Source organism: Ranitomeya variabilis, chromosome 4, assembly GCF_051348905.1.
Source record: "Ranitomeya variabilis isolate aRanVar5 chromosome 4, aRanVar5.hap1, whole genome shotgun sequence".
NCBI lineage: Eukaryota > Metazoa > Chordata > Amphibia > Anura > Dendrobatidae > Ranitomeya > Ranitomeya variabilis.
The window spans coordinates 703,201,225-703,220,766 of NC_135235.1; the positions used below are offsets into that span (position 1 = coordinate 703,201,225).

General features: G+C 46.8%; 2 protein-coding genes across 2 annotated transcripts in view; one reads left to right on the forward strand and one right to left on the reverse strand.

Moving 5' to 3' along the window:
- Positions 1 to 19,542, forward strand: part of LOC143766432 (uncharacterized) — an 805,019-nt gene that overhangs the window by 783,338 nt on the left and 2,139 nt on the right. The window contains exon 13 of the mRNA XM_077254116.1: positions 15,405 to 15,495. Within this exon, the coding sequence (XP_077110231.1) occupies positions 15,405 to 15,495 (91 nt within the window). The remainder of the gene's footprint in view (positions 1 to 15,404; positions 15,496 to 19,542) is intronic.
- LOC143766445 (uncharacterized) overlaps positions 1 to 19,542 on the reverse strand; it is a 459,812-nt gene that overhangs the window by 130,735 nt on the left and 309,535 nt on the right. The gene's annotated exons all lie outside the window — the stretch shown is intronic.

Here is a 19,542-nt window from a genome sequence, read left to right on the forward strand (position 1 = left end):
GTCTTTAAAATTTTGCGTGAAAATTCTTTGTTTGTCAAGGGCTCAAAGTGTCTTTTTGGTGTACAGAAGGTTCCCTTTTTGGGGTTCATTTTTTCCCCTTCTGCTGTGGAGATGGACCCAGTCAAGGTCCGAGCTATTCTTGATTGGACTCAGCCCTCGTCAGTTAAGAGTCTTCAGAAGTTCTTGAGTTTCGCTAACTTCTACCGTCGTTTTATCGCTAACTTTTCTAGCATTGTGAAACCTTTGACGGATATGACCAAGAAGGGCTCCGATGTGGTTAATTGGGCTCCTGCTGCCGTGGAGGCTTTCCAGGAGTTGAAACGTCGGTTTACTTCGGCGCCTGTTTTGTGCCAGCCTGATGTCTCGCTTCCCTTTCAGGTTGAGGTGGATGCTTCAGAGATTGGAGCAGGGGCCGTTTTGTCGCAGAGAGGCCCTGGTTGCTCTGTTATGAGACCTTGCGCCTTTTTCTCTAGGAAGTTTTCGCCTGCGGAGCGAAATTATGATGTGGGCAATCGGGAGTTGTTGGCCATGAAATGGGCATTTGAGGAGTGGCGTCATTGGCTCGAGGGTGCTAAGCATCGTGTGGTGGTCTTGACTGATCACAAAAATCTGATGTATCTCGAGTCTGCTAAACGCCTGAATCCTAGACAGGCCCGCTGGTCATTGTTTTTCTCCCGTTTTGACTTTGTTGTCTCGTATTTACCAGGTTCAAAAAATGTGAAGGCCGATGCTCTTTCCAGGAGCTTTGTGCCTGATGCTCCTGGAGTCGCTGAACCTGTTGGTATTCTTAAGGATGGTATTATCTTGTCAGCTATTTCTCCTGATCTGCGACGTGTGTTGCAGAGATTTCAGGCTGATAGGCCTGATTCTTGTCCACCTGACAGACTGTTTGTGCCTGATAAGTGGACCAGCAGAGTCATTTCCGAGGTTCATTCCTCGGTGTTGGCAGGTCACCCAGGAATTTTTGGCACCAGAGATCTGGTGGCCAGATCCTTTTGGTGGCCTTCCTTGTCTAGGGATGTGCGGTCATTTGTACAGTCCTGTGGGACTTGTGCTCGAGCTAAGCCTTGCTGTTCTCGTGCCAGCGGGTTGCTCTTGCCCTTGCCTGTCCCTAAGAGACCTTGGACACATATCTCCATGGATTTCATTTCTGATCTTCCGGTGTCTCAAGGCATGTCTGTTATCTGGGTGATATGTGATCGCTTCTCCAAGATGGTCCATTTGGTTCCTTTGCCTAAGCTGCCTTCCTCTTCCGATCTGGTTCCTGTGTTTTTCCAGAACGTGGTTCGTTTGCACGGCATCCCTGAGAATATTGTGTCAGACAGAGGATCCCAGTTCGTTTCCAGATTCTGGCGATCCTTTTGTAGTAGGATGGGCATTGACTTGTCGTTTTCGTCTGCTTTCCATCCTCAGACTAATGGACAGACGGAGCGAACTAATCAGACTTTGGAGGCTTATTTGAGGTGTTTTGTCTCTGCTGATCAGGACGATTGGGTGACCTTCTTGCCGTTGGCTGAGTTTGCCCTTAATAATCGGGCTAGTTCCGCCACCTTGGTTTCACCGTTTTTCTGCAACTCTGGTTTCCACCCTCGTTTTTCTTCGGGTCATGTGGAACCTTCTGACTGCCCTGGGGTGGATTCTGTGGTGGATAGGTTGCAGCGGATCTGGAATCTTGTGGTGGACAACTTGAAGTTGTCACAGGAGAGGGCTCAGCGCTTTGCCAACCGCCGCCGCGGTGTGGGTCCCCGACTACGTGTTGGGGATTTGGTGTGGCTTTCTTCCCGCTTTGTTCCTATGAAGGTTTCCTCTCCCAAATTTAAACCTCGTTTTATTGGTCCTTACAAGATATTGGAAATCCTTAATCCTGTATCCTTTCGCCTGGATCTTCCTGTGTCGTTTGCTATCCACAACGTGTTTCATAGGTCCTTGTTGCGGCGGTACGTTGTGCCTGTGGTTCCTTCTGCTGAGCCTCCTGCTCCGGTGTTGGTTGAGGGCGAGTTGGAGTACGTGGTGGAGAAGATCTTGGATTCTCGTGTCTCCAGGCGGAGGCTTCAGTACCTGGTCAAGTGGAAGGGCTATGGTCAGGAAGATAATTCCTGGGTGGTCGCCTCTGATGTTCATGCGGCCGATTTAGTTCATGCCTTTCACGCCGCTCGTCCTGATCGCCCTGGTGGTCGTGGTGAGGGTTCGGTGACCCCTCACTAAGGGGGGGGTACTGTTGTGATTTTGCTTTTTGCTCCCTCTAGTGGTCATTAGTGATTTGACTCTGGAGCTTCTGTCTTTTCCTATATCCTCACCTGGGCCGTTAGTTCAGGGGCGTTGCTATATAAGCTCCCTGGACCTTCAGTTCAATGCCTGGCATCGTTGAAATCAGAGCTAATCTGTTGTGCTCTTGTCCTATGATCCTGGTTCCTGTATTTCAAGCTAAGTCTGCTTCCTTGCTTTTTGCTTTTGTTTTGTTTGGTATTTTTGTCCAGCTTGTTCCAATCTGTATCCTGACCTTTGCTGGAAGCTCTAGGGGGCTGGTGTTCTCCCCCCGGACCGTTAGACGGTTCGGGGGTTCTTGAATCTCCAGCGTGGATTTTTATAGGGTTTTTTTTGACCAGATAAGTTATCTTGCTATATTCTGCTATTAGTAAGCTGGCCTCTCTTTGCTGAACCTGGTTCATTTCTGTGTTTGTCATTTCCTCTTACCTCACCGTTATTATTTGTGGGGGGCTTGTATCTTGCTTTGGGGTCCCTTTCTCTGGAGGCAAGAGAGGTCTTTGTGTTCTTCTCCTAGGGGTAGTTAGATTCTCCGGCTGGCGCGAGTCATCTAGCGATCACCGTAGGCATGATCCCCGGCTACTTCTAGTGTTGGCGTTAGGAGTAGCTATTTGGTCAACCCAGTTACCACAGCCCTATGAGCTGGATTTTTGAATCTCGCAGACTTACACGTTCCTCTGAGACCCTGTCCACTGGGGTCATAACAAGAACCATGTCTTGTTCTCGGAGCTGTCAGGGCATACTCAGGTGGTAGAGCACGTTGTGTTGACAGAACCGCATGTCAGGGTGAACCTCAAGCCCTACAGAATTCTGGACAAATGTCAGGAGGTGATTTCAAATGAGGTGAAGAGGAGCTAGATCTCGAGGAGATAGAGGAGTCGAAAAGTGGATGATCAAGTCCAGTCGTCCTCGTGCCAAAGCCTGATGGTGAGTGGCGGTTCTGCAACGACTACCATAAGCTGAATGAAGTCTAATGATTTGATGCATACTCGATGTTAGGGCTAGCGGAACGCACCGAGTATATATAGGTAGCTACAAGGTGCATTCGCAGCCCGGGGTCCACCGTGCAGGGACACCTGCTGCAAAGTAATGGCGGATAGACTATTTGTTAAATATGCTTATTTTCGCACATTTATTTAATCAGGACTTTACCAGGTGCACTACTTCTTAAAGAAAAATGTCATGATATTCTCATAAAAAGTGTAGTGGTTTATTGAATTGTCCACAGAAAAACCATATTGCAGCAAAACATAAAAATAGATGAAATAGTTACGAACAGATTGTCCATGTGTAAATATCAGCGTTTGTTACTCATCTTTCCCAAAGTTCTGAATGGTAAAAGCCGTCTGTCTGTGTGAAGTCTAAAATCATCATGGTTACCAGCTGTTGCTTCCTTGTGTGACTTGTCTGATGTCCATGGAGAATGATGGTGAAGACAGGAGGTGACAGCCCCCACGTGACAAAAGCCCCCACACCGTCCTAAGAGACGTTATTTATATGTCCACAGACCACGTGTTCACCTTCATATGGTGTTGACTTATACTCTGAGCTACATACACAGAAATAACTTTGTAATGTCAGCAAGAAGCAACGTGCTCAGTACAGGATTGAGAATAAGAATAATTCAATTAATAATTAATATTTAACACTATTGAATCGCCCCCACGTTAATGGCAATGGGGTACTCGGTACCGGGTCCTTCGGTTCGGGGGATGTCACGGTGGCCTGACCCGGTCCGTGGCCCTTTGAGGGGTGTCCAATTAAAGGTGTAGTTTGTATAATTTTCGTGACGCCACCTGTGGTATTCGGTCAGGGCGACCAACGCTGCTTAGGGGTCCGCTGGGGTGATGTAACGGCAGCTAGATGGTATACCTTACCACAGGTGAAGTGTATCCCCAGGGCTTCCCAGATGTGTAGATGGTGATAGTGGACGATGTAAGGCGCAGTGAATAACGAGGACACAAGGTTGCAGTCTCTTTACCTTTTACTGGAAGCTTCAGCATCCACAGTCTAGGGTACGGACAACAGGGCAGGCAGAGTTCGGCCGGTCCGAAGGCAGATCCAGAGTTCAATTATCCAGGTGGAAATCAGTAGCCTTCCTACTAGCGCCTGTGTGTTGTAGTACCTCCCTGCTGAGCAACTCGGTGAGGTCCTCACAACCTTCGTGGATGTTTTAGATGTTATTTTTTCCTCTCTGTCCCCCAGATGGTATGGATAGGACAAACCCGTATGACTGATGGCCTGAGGCTTGTTTATAGGGACCCTAGAGACACCCCGACCCCCACAATTTGCCACTGTGTCTTCTTAGGTATTTAGGTCGGGCAGCCAACTTGGAATTGACTGTCCTGCCGGTCTCTGAAGTAATGCGTAGAGTCAATTACTCCTTCGGTGTTCCGGCCACCAGCTACGCGCCTCAGAAGGAGGCAGCCTTTGCAGGGCAGAACTACTTCTGGTGTTATCTCCTTGTGCTGTGACTTCGTTTCTCACTCTCTACAACACAGTTCTCTTCGTGTCCTTTCTTAGGATGCTGCCGCATGTGGGGCAGGCGCAGCTCCGTAGCTTTCTATTCCGCTAGGCACAGCCACGTAGTATATTGCACAGCCACGTAATATATTGCACAACCATGTAGTATATAGCACAGAGACGTAGTATATAACACTGCCCATGCAGTATATAACCCAGGCCACGTAGTATAGAGCACAGCAATGTAGTATATTGCCCAACCACGTAATATATACCACAGCCACGTAGTATATAGCACAGTCCACATAGTATATAGCACAGAGATGTAGCATATACCACAGCCACGTAGTATATAGCACAGCCCACATAGTATATAGCAATGTGGGTACCATATCCCTGTTAAAAAAGAATTAAAATAAAAAAGTTATATACTCACCTTCCATAGGCCCCCGGATCCAGCCCAGGCATTTACTGATGCTCCTCGCGACCCTCCAGTCCCAAGAGTGCATTGCAGTCTTGCGAGATGATGACGTAGAAGTCTCGCAAGACCGCTACGTCCTCATCTCGCGAGACCGCAATGCATGGACCAGACCGTCGCGAGGAGCGGGAAAGGCCTGGGGTGAACCTGGGGGCTGACAGATGGTGAGTATTATTATTATTATTATTATTATTTATTGTTATAGCGCCATTTATTCCATGGCGCTTTACAAGTGAGGAGGGGTATACATAATAAAAACAAGTACAATAATCTTAAACAATACAAGTCATAACTGGTACAGGAGGAGTGAGGACCCTGCCTGCGAAGGCTCACAATCTACAAGGGATGGGTGAGAATACAGTAGGTGAGGATAGAGCTGATCGTGCAGCGGTTGGTTGATCGGTGGTTACTGCAGGTTGTAGGCTTGTCGGAAGAGGTGGGTCTTCAGATTCTTTTTGAAGATTCTGATGGTAGGCGAGAGTCTGATGTGTTGTGGTAGAAGGTTCCAGAGTAGGGGTGATACGCGAGAGAAATCTTGTATACGATTGTGGGAAGAGGAGATAAGAGGGGAGTAGAGAAGGAGATCTTGTGAGGATCGGAGGTTGCGTGTAGGTAAGTACCGGGAGACGAGGTCACAGATGTATGGAGGAGACAGGTTGTGGATGGCTTTGTATGTCATCGTTAGGGTTTTGTACTTTAGTCTCTGGGCAATGGGGAGCCAGTGAAGGGATTGACAGAGAGGAGAGGCCGGAGAATAGCGGGGGGACACGTGGATTAGTCGGGCAGCAGAGTTTAGAATAGATTGGAGGGGTGCGAGAGTGTTCGAGGGGAGGCCACAGAGCAGGAGGTATATAATGATTTTTTTTAATTTTTTTAATTATTTTTAACATTAGGTCTTTTTACTATTGATGATGCATAGGCAGCATCAATAGTCAAAAGTTGGTCACACAGGGTTAATAGAAGCGTTAACGGAGTGCATTACACCGCGGCATAACGCGGTCCTTTAACGCTGCCATTAACCCTGTGTGAGCGCTGACTGGAGGGGAGTATGGAGCGGGCACTGACGGCAGGGGAGTAGGAAGCGGCCATTTCGCGGCCGCACTCTGCCCGTCGCTGATTGGTCGTGGCCGTTTGACCGAGACCTATCAGCAACTTGGGATTTCCGTGACAGACAGACAGACAGAAGTGACCCTTAGAAAATTATATAGTAGATTTTACAGTTAGGAGCTGGGATGCAGATGTGGAAGTGGGGCTGTTAATGGGGATATTGAAGTCTCCGAGTATAAGGGTTGGTAATTTTTAGGACATGAAGTGCGGCACCCAGACAGAGAAATGATCAAGGAAGGGGGTGGGTGAGCCTGGGGGCGGTATATGGCAGCTGCTCTGAGGGAGAGGGGATGGAAGAGCCTGATAGTGTTGACCCCAAAAGAAGGGAATGAGAGTGATGGAGCTGGGGGGATGAGCTGGAAAGTGCATTGTGGGGACAGGAGTATGCCGACTCCACCACCAAGTCTGTTTGCGGGTCTCAGGGAATGGGAAAAGTGTAAGCTGCCATGAGAAATAGCAGCAGGGGAGACAGTGTCAGAATCCTGAGTCCAGGTTTCCGTGAGAACCAACAGATTAAGAGTTTTTTTTATAAAGTAGTTTTGGAGGAAAGGAAGCTTATTTCATACAGAGCGTGGATTCCAGAGTACACAATTAAAAGAGGGAGATGAAGAAGTACAGCTGATGTTAATGAGGTTAGTAAGGTTTCGATGTGAGGTGGGGGAAGGGTTGAGGTTGGTGGAGGGTGGACCGGGGTTGGGGGAGATATCCCCTGAAATAAGTTTCAGGAGAAAGAGCAAGTAGTTCTTGAAATTAAGACTTGTTTTTTTGTTCAATGTCTTTGGGCAAGATGGGCTGAGGTTTTTCAGGAAGGTGAGAAGTGCATAAGAGCAGTACATGGGAGAGGGAAGGAGAGAGGAGCTGATGTATATGAGTCGTGATGGAGAGGGGATGGTGCGGTGGATGTGGAGGGCACACAGGGAAATAGAAATAAGGCATATGGTTAAAAGGGAGCATATAGTGTGGGTTACCTGTCTCCTGCCCTGACTAACTGCCATTGAATTAACTGCTTCTAGATACTTAGCTACAGGGATACTTTGCTGAAGGGTGGCGTGCATGCACCCCACACACGTGCACCCCTTAGGATGCTGCTACATTTATAGGGTTGTAGAGAGGGTCAAGTGAAAGGGATTGTGGGAGCTGGTTTGGGATAAATTAGCAGCTGGCCAACACACCAGGGGGTGGATAGAAGATCAAATACACTAGGCCTGGCTACAACTATATGTTATAACACCTTTCACCAGATAACATCTACAGAGACCTCATGATGAATGTACAGCAGTGAGTACTGGATACAATGCAACAGATGAATTATAGCAAAGAGTCAGCAGGCAGTGTTATTATATACCATTCAAAATTGTTGCAGGATGACAACCTCATACACTCCATACACACGTGGCTCCGCTCCATACACCTCGTACACACATGGCTCCGCTCCATACACCTCGTACACACGTGGCTGCGCTCCGTATACCTCGTACACACACGGCTCCGCTCCATACACCTCGTACACACACGGCTCTCCTCCATACACCTCGTACACACACGGCTCCGCTCCGTACACAAGCGGCTCCGCTCCATACACCTTGTACACACATGGCTCCGCTCCATACACCTCGTACACACATGGCTCCGCTCTGAACACCCCATACACACACAGGCGCCGACCCTAAGGGGGCGCCAGAGAAAAAATAGAAAAAATTATAAAAAATCTTTTCAAAAGGCAAAAGGTGTATGGAGCGGAGCCGTGTATGAGGTGTACGGAGAGGAGCCGTGTGTATGAGGTGTACGGAGCGGAGTCGTGTGTGTACGAGGTGTACGGAGTGGAGTCGTGTGTGTACGAGGTGTACGGAGCGGAGCCGTGTGTGTACGAGGTGTACGGAGCGGAGCCGTGTGCGTACGAGGTGTACGGAGCAGAGCCGCGTGTGTACGAGGTGTACGGAGCGGAGCCGTGTGTGTACGAGGTGTATGGAGCGGAGCCGTGTGTGTACGAGGTGTACGGAGCAGAGCCGTGTGTGTACGAGGTGTACGGAGCGGAGCCGTGTGTGTACGAGGTGTACGGAGCGGAGCCGTGTGTGTACGAGGTGTACGGAGCAGAGCCGTGTGTGTACGAGGTGTACGGAGCGGAGCCGCGTGTGTACGAGGTGTACGGAGCGGAGCCGCGTGTGTACGAGGTGTATGGAGCGGAGCCGTGTGTGTACGAGGTGTACGGAGCGGAGCCGTGTGTGTACGAGGTGTACGGAGCGGAGCCGCGTATGTAGGAGTAGCTATGTGTGGCCATTATACGGTACGAAGTATCATGTGCGGCCAATATACAGTATGGGGCACTGTGTGGCCATATTTTTTTGTTTATAATTATTCTTTATGAAACAGTGTGATCAGCAGTGCTAAATGGGTGTGGTTGGGACGTGGATATGGGTGTGGCTAGTTATGAATGGGTGTGGTCAGAGGCGTGGCCTAAAATTTGCCGCGGCGCTCTTGGCCCTCTTTACCATCTTCAAAAGTTGGGAGGTATGTTAAAAGTAGTAGGGGCGCAACAAAATAGTTTCGCCTAGGGCGCCGTAATCTCTCGGGCCGGCTCTGTACACACACGACTCTTCTCCATGCACCTCTTACACACACCTCCGCTCCGTACACCTCGTACACACACAGCTCTGCTACATCCACACTGTAAACCCCTCCTGACCCCACACATAAACTTCCCCTCATCCAGCACCATGACAACCGGCACAGCAGAGTCCTGCATACTAACTGTTGTGTGCACACAGGACCTGTGATGAGGTCACAGGAGGGGAGGAGTCAGGGGTCACATGATCAGGGCCCTCAGTGTATGCAGGACTCTGCTGTGCTGACAAGTATTCAGCTCCTCTGCTGGTGCTGCTCCTTTAAGAACAGGTAACGTTGCTAAAAGTAGAACAATTCCCCCATTAAGTGATTGGATCCCCCCAGATCTTCCATAGACCTTAGTGATATTACAGACGGGAGATTCCAAGAGCGCTAGATTCAGGGGTAATCCTAGTGCTGACTGAGCCGTGCGCCTCCATCTAAGAGAGCGGCCACAACCCCAGACGATGCAGCGGCCGGAGCAATGTTATTGATGGAGGGAATTTCTGAGAGCAGCAAATTAATAAGAATGTTTTACCGGAACCTCCTGGGGCATCAAGGAGAACCGTCGCCCATTCCCACCTGGAATCTGAGCCATAATTGCCAAATCCCCCGATCTGTGGTCATCAACCAGAAGAGGCTTATTTACTGGGACAAATCCCCTCATCTTCCCCAAATCCTGGCTTTTCCCTCCCAGAATATCTCTCCCATAACACAAAGGCTGGTGGAGCTGGTGCCGGTGACCTGATGCTATTAGAGGGTCACTACTGACACATTGGCTCCTTTCTTCTAGAGTCAGGAGGACTGTGGTGGATCTGTCGGCAGTGACATTTATGGCTAAGTCCGGATGACCTCTCCTGTGCTCTCTATGGATATCTCCTCTCGGATATTCTGTGTATTTGTCCCACAGAGCCCGGGGAGTGGAAGGTGCACAGGTTGGAGGTATTATAGGGAGCAGGTTAGAAGATGAGGTGGAAAGTGAGTGAGGGACGCCTCCTGCAATGTCAGGTCCCAGTGTGGACCATCCTCCATCAGACCACGCTTCTGGCATGGCCTCCCTGTAAGTGTTTGTTGGTTCAGCTGTATGTACAGAAGACGCTCGCTCTCCACCTTGGCATACAGATCTACTATACATTGATGAAGAAGTTGCCTCCATTGTTGTCTGATCATTATTTGGTAGGCGTAGAAGTCCGTAGCTGATATTTTATTGGTTGGTTTATTGGTCGGCCTCGCAGTGTTGGGATCAGTCTGTTAGATTATAGTGATCGCCATCTTGGCCATTCCACAATATTATAGGATATTGCAGAGCATCATATGATCTATGTGTTTCTGTAATACGCTGAACATGTTCTCTCCGTCGCTGAATAATTATATCTCGGCTTAGAAAGTCCCGTCCAACCATTACAATAGCTACTTCACTAACACTGGGGGAAGTAAATCTCCTTTTGTGCCACCAGCCGGAGTCTTGTCTGCTCTTATTACACCCTGATATTCCGCACTTGGCATTCTTTATAAGGGTATGTGTCCACGTTCAGGAAACGCTGCGTTTTTGATGCAGCGTTGAGCCGCAGCGTCCAGATGTTACAGCATAGTGGAGGGGATTTAATGAAATCCCATCTCCACTGTGCATTCAAAAACGCATGCGGAATTCCCGCAAAAACGCACATGCGGTGCGTTTTTTCAGAACGCAGCATGTTGCTACAATGAGCAAAACATGCAGGAACACCGCAGGTGACCTGCCAGTGACCTCAGGTGCATTTTTGGTCAGGATTTTACCTGCATAAAATCCTGACCAAAGCCTGAAGCAAACCTGAACGTGGACACATACCCTTAGGGTATGTGTCCACGTTCAGGATTGCATCAGGATTTGGTCAGGATTTTCCATCAGTATTTGTAAGCCAAAACCAGGAGTGGAACAATTAGAGGAAAAGTATAATAGAAACACATGCACCAATTCTGCATTTATCACCCACTCCTGGTTTCGGCTTACAAATACTGACGTAAAATCCTGACCAAATCCTGATGCAATCCTGAAAGTGGACACATACCCTTAGGGTATGTGTCCACGTTCAGGATTGCTTCAGGATTTTATGCAGGTAAAATCCTGACCAAATCTGCACCTGAGGTCACTGGCAGGTCACCTGCGTTGTCCTTGAGTTTTTTCTGCTATGTAAGGACATGCTGCGTTCTTAAACGACGTGCCGCATGTGAGTTTTCTCGGGTGTGCCGCATGCGTCTTTTACTGCATAGTGGAGAAAGGATTTCATGAAATCCCCTCCACTATGCTGTAACATCTGGACGCTGCGTTTTTTATGCATGCTGCTCAATGCTGCGTCAAAAACGCAGCGTTTCCTGAACGTGGACACATACCCTAAGGGTAGGTGTCCACGATCAGGACGGCCGGCGGTATCGTCGGAGCGGCAAAGCCGCTCGGTGCTAAGCCCCGCCCCCTTCTGGGATGCGATGATGCCGGATGTGTTCATTGTACACATCCGGGATCATCGCACCCCTCGAATAGGGCCCTGTGTTATTCCTTGCGGCGACGCAGCGTCGCTGCAAGGAACACGGACATGCTGCGATCTGAAAAGATGTGCAGCATGTCCAGAGTCGCAGGGCCGACGGAAGCGTGTTTCCACGCATAGTGGACACGGGATTTCAAAAAATCCCCTCCACTATGCTGGAACATCTGGACGCTGCATGTTTGACGCTGCGACCCCACGCAGCGTCAAACACGCAGTGTTTCCTGACCGTGGACACGTACCCTAAGGCTGTTTTATAAAGATTTACTAACTGATTGTGTTAATGGAAAACTCTTTGCAAATTCAAAACAATGTCTTTTTAGTCTCAGGTATAACTTCACAACGTCGATCAGCTTGCAGCTGTTCGTCTCACAAAAAGTAAAGTTGGAAAAATTTTAGATTTTCGTTTACTACAGGAAGTATCAAACTATTTTGCAATATTTTTGTCCCTGGACTTGAAAAGTTGGCATAAATCTTCTTCCTTTAGTCCAGCTGTCTTACCAAAGGATGTAATCTGGAAAGATGAATTGTGTCTCCTAATAATCTGCAGTAAATGCTTAGACTCATGAGTTGTTCCCAACATGTATGAAAAAAGTGGTTCGGGAGGTAGAGTTAAAGGTGACAAACTGACTTTACCATTGACCACCACACACCAGGAGATTTAAAGTTAAACATTTTTGCTTGACAATATTCTCATATTACGTCCATTTTGCACATTATGACTTTAAGACATGACCTATAGTCCTGAATTGGGTCGTAGTGAAACGCTTCCAAACTCAAGTCAGCTTCCTTCGTCATTTTGACAACATTAATCCTTTTGTTCAGATGTTTCTGCATCCCTTGATTCAGGGTGTGCCATCCATTTCTCATGAAGACGACATTCCCATTGCTCAGATGCTTCCACATGCTTTGATTCAGCCTGTCTCATCCATTTCCTTTCAAGCCAGGACTCACATTGTTCACTTGTCTCAGCTGTTTGAGACAGTTTTGCTTTCTGAGCTTTTGGATTAACTTGCACAATAGATGGTCATTTTTTTTACGGAATTTTAAAATAGTTCTTAGTATTATGACCCTTAGTAATCACCTCACAATGATCAGAGATCTAATAGGTAAATCTATGTATAAAAATCAGGAAATGTGCCTCACAGTCAGACTGTTCTAGTTGTCCATAGCAACCAGAGCTCAGCTTTCACTTTACCTCAGGAGCTTCAAAGCTGAAAGATGCACTCTGGTTGCTATAGTTATCCAGAACAATCTCATCTTACTGTGAAGCAATTCACAGTTACTTCAGCAAGAGCCATTGTTATAATTACAGCCTCTAGAGTGATTTATCAGGTTGCCCCACACTATATGGCTGCTGCCTCTTTAAGAGCGACTCTGGGGACAAATTTCGCGAAGGGGGATATTTTGAGTATTAATGTTCGCAATATTTTTAGTCTGGTGTATTAGACGGGCTGTGCAAAATTTCACTCAAACTGGGTCAAAAATGTGGTTTTGTATTCCGTGAGGTACCCAGATGGGGTTCACAGATTTTCTGCTTTATATATAGATTTAACCCCTTTCTGCCAGCTGACGGAATAGTACGTCAGCTGGCAGATCCCCTGCTTTAAGGTGGGCTCCGGCGCTGAGCCCACCTTAAAGCCGCGACATGTCAGCTGTTTTGTACAGCTGACATGTGCGCGCAATGAGCGCGAGCGGAATCGCGATCCGCCCGCGCCCATTAACTAGTTAAATGCCGCCGTCAAGCGCTGACAGCGGCATTTAACTAGCACTCCCGGCCGCGCGGCCGGAAATGCTCGCACTGCTGACCCCCGTCACATGATCGGGGGTCAGCAGTACATCGCCATAACAACCAGAGGTCTCCTTGAGACCTCTATGGTTGTTGATGGCCGAATGCTTTGAGCGCCACCCTGTGGTCGGCGCTCAAAGTACACGACCATTTCTGCTACATAGAGGTGATCTGTATTTCACCTCGATGTAGCAGAGCCGATCGAGTTGTGCATGCTTCTAGCCTCCTATGGAGGCTATTGAAGCATGCCAAAATTAAGAAAAAAAAGTGTTTAAAAATATTAAAAAAATAAAAAAAATATAAAAGTTCAAATCACCCCCCTTTTGCCCCAATCAAAATAAAATAATAAAAAAAAAATCAAACCTACACATATTTGGTATCGCCGCGTTCAGAATCGCCCGATCTATCAATAAAAACAAAGGATTAACCTGACCGCTAAATGGCGTAGCGAGAAAAAAATTCAAAACGCCAAAATTACGTTTTTTTGGTCGCCGCGACATTGCATTAAAATGTAATAACGGGCGATCAAAAGAACGTATCTACACCAAAATGGTATCATTAAAAACGCCAGCTCGGCACGCAAAAAATAAGCCCTCACCTGACCCCAGATCATGAAAATTGGAGACGCTACGGGTATCGGAAAATCGCGCAATTTTCTTTTTATTTTTTGTAGCAAACTTTGGATTTTTTTTTTCACCACTTAGATAAAAAATAACCTAGACATGTTAGGTGTCTATGAACTCGTACTGACCAGGAGAATCATAACGGCAGGTCAGTTTTAGCATTTGGTGAACCTAGCAAAATAGCCAATCAAAAAACAAGTGTGAGATTGCACTTTTTTTGCAATTCCATCACACTTGGAATTTTTTTCCCGTTTTCTGTTACACGGCATGGTAAAACCAATGGTATAGTTCAAAAGTACATCTCGTCCCGCAAAAAATAAGCCCTCACATGGCCATATTGACGGAAAAATAAAAAAGTTATGGCTCTGTGAAGGAGGGGAGCGAAAAACGAAAACGAAAAAACGGAAAAAGCTCCGGGGGTGAAGGGGTTAAAGAAGAAAGCTAATTACTGTAAAATAATAAATCTCATATGTTTCCATTATTATTACACAGGATTTCATGATGTTACATCTTCTCATTCAGGTCCCTACAATATCGGATCCTCTCAGTGAAGATCTTCTATATAAGAGAATTTTCCTGATTTACCCATCCAGGAAGGATATGGACAAAGACAAGATGGCGGAGAGGATATTACACCTCACCCTAGAGATCCTCTTCCGGCTTACTGGAGAGGTGAGAGATTCTGATGACGTCACATTACATCATTCTTATCTATGGGAATAACAGATGGACAGAACTGGAGAGGTGAGGACTCTGGAAATGTCTGTAGTGAGATTTATTAATGTGTCTCTCCATAACCAGGATTACACAGTAGTGAAGAAGACCTCTAGTGAGCGCTGTCAGGACCCTGTGTCTGAGGGATGGGGAAGATCCCTGAGCTCAATCATGGGACCTGCACCTCAACCGCTAATACATGAGGACAACAATGACCAGAAGATCCTAGAACTCACCTACAAGATGATTGAGCTGCTGACTGGAGAGGTGACACTGCTGGGAATGTTGGGACATTATACAGTAACGCTATGAAGGGATTGGGGATGACGGTATCATTGTATGTGTCAGGTTCCTATAAGGTGTCAGGATGTCGCTGTCTATTTCTCCATGGAGGAGTGGGAGTATTTAGAAAGACACAAAGATGTATACAAGGATGTCATGATGGAGGTTCCCCAGCCCCTCACATCACCAGGTAATAGACAGGACTAAATACACACGGCCTATAATTATCTGTATGTAAAGAATGAATTCAGTCCCTGTGTTTCCTCCAGATCTATCCAGTAAGAGGACAACACCAGAGAGATGTCCCCGTCCTCTTCTTCCACAAGACTGCAAACAAGAAGATCCCAATGTTCCTCAGGATCATCAGGTAGATGGAGAGAAGGTGTCATGAGATCTCCCCTATGATATGTAGACGGCTGTGAAGGTCTTGTGCTCAGTCTTTTTTTATTCACCAGTATTATATATTTTATACTTGTGTAATTAGAACGGTGGAGATGGCAGGATTAGAGCTGATCATAGATGTGACTTCTCCATCTGTCTGTCTTTTACAATATTTGTTTCAGGGTGAAGATCTGACCCATATTAATACTACAGAGACATATGTGAGGGGTGATGAGCGGTGTAAAGAGGAGATTCCTACATATGACTACCCAGGTGAGTAGTAACCACTAAATGCAGAGAACTCACAGATTCTTCTCAGTCATCGGCTGTGAGTGCCTTATCGGTGGTGTAGTCGGCCGTATCACAATCGTGTGATCACCATTTTGCCTCTAGGCCAGAACATTATCCTCCATCCAAAACTGTTCAAATGACTTTGGGCATTAAAAGACCCTTTCCATAGAACTTACCACCTGGAGGATCCACTTATTCCCTGAGATTAGGAGACACTGACTCTTACCTGCCCAGATCTGTAACCTACAAAGCCAAATAACAGCATATGTAAAATGTGTTGACAAGTTAGAGAATCACTTGAAGAAAAATATTATGATGGTCCTGTAAGAGAAAACGGAGGGTAATGATGCTGTTGGCTTCTTATTGGGTGAATCTACCGTCTCTCCCTCTACCTTCTCTTTTTTCTTGCCAATCTTCTCTATTATGATAGTTAACATTAAATGTGCAGTGGGGGCCAAGTGTGAATTTCTGTATAATAACAATAGCGTTTCCTTTCATCCTGACTTTCAATTTCTTTCAAAATCAACTAACTTCAAGAAGGATTGTGATAAGCTACATAAAATCCATTACACCTGTGCCATGATATATCTTCAAGCTGTGCGCGGCTTATGTCTGTAATATACATTTATTCGTGCCTGCAGAAGATGTACTGGCATGGCTCAAGCCCTGGTTTCATGGATTCACTCCACATCATACATTTCATTACCATATTTTTTGGACTATAAGATGCACTTTATTTCCTCCAAAAATGTTGAGGAAAATGTGGGGTGCTTCTTTTAGTCCGGATGTACCTTCTCTGGCTGAGGTGGGGGAGCAGCAGGTCACAGGAGGTAGGAGCTGGTGGCTGCAGCATACTCCTGTGTCCACTGCTAAAGAGAAATGAATATTCACTGCATTCCACGCCCATGGGAGTGGAAAGCAGTGAATATTCATTTCTATTTAATAGCGGGCACGCTGTTAGCTGCAGCCACAGGGCGTTCTCGTGTGCATGAACATTCACTGTTCTCCACTCCCGTAGGTGTAGAATGCAGTGAATATTTATTCCCTTTAGTAGCAGGGACACATGAATACCAGGCAGCTGCAGGAAGCCTGCAGCTAACACTGTGCTCGCTACTAAAGAGCAATGAATACTCACTGCCCTCCATGTACATAGTCCTGGCATGGGGAGCAGCGAGTATTCTGGCAGCTGTCCTTCAGCTTGTAAGCAGCAAATGACGACCCTGCCATGCGCTTCTTACAAGCTTAAAGCAGCTGCTGGCACTGTAACAAGACGCTGCAAGGGAGCACAGGAAGGTAAGTAATGTTCTGTTTAAATAAAAAAAAATTCTGATGGTGTCCTGCATAAAAGGACAGAGCTGGGGGCCCTGCATACCAGGATAGGGATGTGTGCCATGCATTCCAGGGTAGGGATGAGGGGGCAATGCATACCAGGATAGGGATGAGGGAAACATATATACCAGGATAGGAGATATTAAGCACAGAATTGACCACATTTTTTGTTTCAATTTTTTCTTCTCCTCTAAAACCTAGGTGCGTTTTATAGTCAGAAAAATATGGTATGTTTTAAATTTTTAAGAAATTCAGATTACTGCACAATCTCTCCTGAAATGGGGAACACTAATACTTTCTCTACTCTTCTGGTCAGGATTCATTGTGGCTCCAATGGTCCACCATAAATGAATGCAACTCCGGTTAAGTGTTGGAACTCTCCCCTCATACATACATTGTTGTTGATGTATTTTTTTTTTACTCTGTCTTTTTCTACATGTTTATCTGTATGATAGCTTGATTATGGTGGGATCTGCCTGCCTTTCTTACCCGAGTCTGTTCGGCTACGTTCACATTTGCGGTCAGCGCCGCAGCGTCGGGCGCCGCAGCGGCGCCGCATGCGTCATGCGTCCCTATATTTAACATGGGGGCGCATGGACATGCGTTGTGCTGCGTTTTGCGCCGCATGGCCGCAAGCGTTGGACGCAAGAAACGCATCAAGTTGCATTTTTTTTGCGTCCAACTTTCGGCCAAAAAGGACGCATGCGGCGCAAAACGCAGCGTTTTAGCGTGCGTTTTGCCGCGGTTTTGTTTGCGTTGTGCGCTGCGGCGCACAACGCAAATGTGAACGTAGCCTAACTCCATGGTGGTCTTTAAAAAAGTTCTCCATTGCCTCTTCCAAATGCTCCAGATCTAAATTGATAATAACATCAGCTCTGCACTATTATAAATAGTTCTCTTTAAATGAATAGTTCTTCTTGAAACTCATGTGATAGAAAATATTGTCCATTACAATCGTTTATATTGCCAAGAACCACTGAGACCCATACTCTAATTACCCCGAAGAGGTTTTTGCAGCTCCCCAGTGTCCTGGTCGTTGCAGTGATGTCATTATCCTTTCAGGGGAGAAGTGATGTCATGTCTGAAGGCAATGAAAGACAACCACATTCAGGTATCACACACATACAACATGTTCACACTCTAGACCAGAAGAGGGAGCTCTAAGCCTGTTTAGGGTGAACTCCCCTATTTAACATCCTGATCTGGAGGGAAAAGAAGTTCAGAGTTCAGTTCCTGTCAGGCAGGGAGAAGGAGAGGAGCTCTGCTGGCATGAAGTGCTGCAACTCCTGGGAAAAGACACTAAAAGGTGAACATACAGCAGAGAGTGTGCAGGAAAGCAGAGCACAGGAGAGAAATACCAGAGGGAGATCAGCCAGGAACAAGCTGCTCCTTTCTGAGGCGCAGGAGCCGGTAGCCAGGAACACCGAGGAAGCAATCGTCTCTAAGCCTTGCTTCAGAGACCGGCAGGACAGTCAATTCCAAGTTGGCTGCCCGACCTTAATACCTAGGAAGACACAGTGGCAACTTGTGGAGGTCGGGGCGTCTCTAGGGTCCCTATAAACAAGCCTCAGGCCATCAGTCATACGGGTTTGTCCTATCAACACCATCTGGGGGACAGAGAGGAAGAAATAACATCTAGAACATCTACAACAGTTGTGAGGACCTTACCGAGAAGCTCAGCAGGGAGGTACTACAACACACAGGCGCTAGCGGAAGGCTACTGATTTCCACCTGGGTAAGGGGACTCTGGAATTGCCTTCAGACCGACTGGACTCTGCCTACCCTGTCAGCTGGCGCTCCGGGCTGAGGATACCATCTGAAGTCTTCAGTAAACAAGGTAAAAGCCTGCAAACCTGTCTCCTCGTTCTTTACTGCACCTTGCCCCTAAACTCTTTTGCTGGACACCCCTGAGGGCCACGGACCGGGACAGCCACCGTGACATCCCCCGAACCGCAGGACCTGGTACCGAGTACCCCATTGCCCTACTCAGGGGGCGATCCGTTTTACCATTAGTTACTCATTTTTTTTATACTTAAAAAGACTATTCAGCTTGATTATTTCAGTAGATGTGTTATTGTCTATAGTCACAGTTTTGCCCATCACTCATTAACGTCTTTAACACCTCTACATCTGGACTTACACACACACCCCTAGATTGGGCCACATTGATACTTGCTTTTCTGTAGTTTGAGATGTCAAGAAGAATAGTCAGGTAGTTTGGCCACAACCGGGAGGGCAGAGAAAATACAAAATCAGAAGACGCAAGAGTCGTCAGTATCTAGGAAAGAAAGGAGAGGTTTGTGGAAGATTTCCGCGCTTGCTGATCAATAATGAGACGTATATCCCAGGTTGTCAAATGGATCGTGGTTTATTCTACGCGTTTCAAAGTATAAAAGACTTCTTCGTCAGGAAAGACCAATACTAGTGACTATTTTGACTCTACAGCCACTTTCCTATAATTAGAGTGCAGTGGAAGTTGGAGAGTAAAAATTGCAAATATACCATTTTATTACCCAACATATAGTGTGCTCCAGAAGACACATGCACCTTAAATTAAGTGGGTTCTTCTCGCTATAATAATGCCAAATACTTGGATGCTAAATGTGGTTTGAGCACACTGCAAGACTCAGAAGCGAGGGGGAGATTTGACTTTGGGAGAGCGGATATTGTGGATTGGTTAATGGAAGACATGTTGCTTTT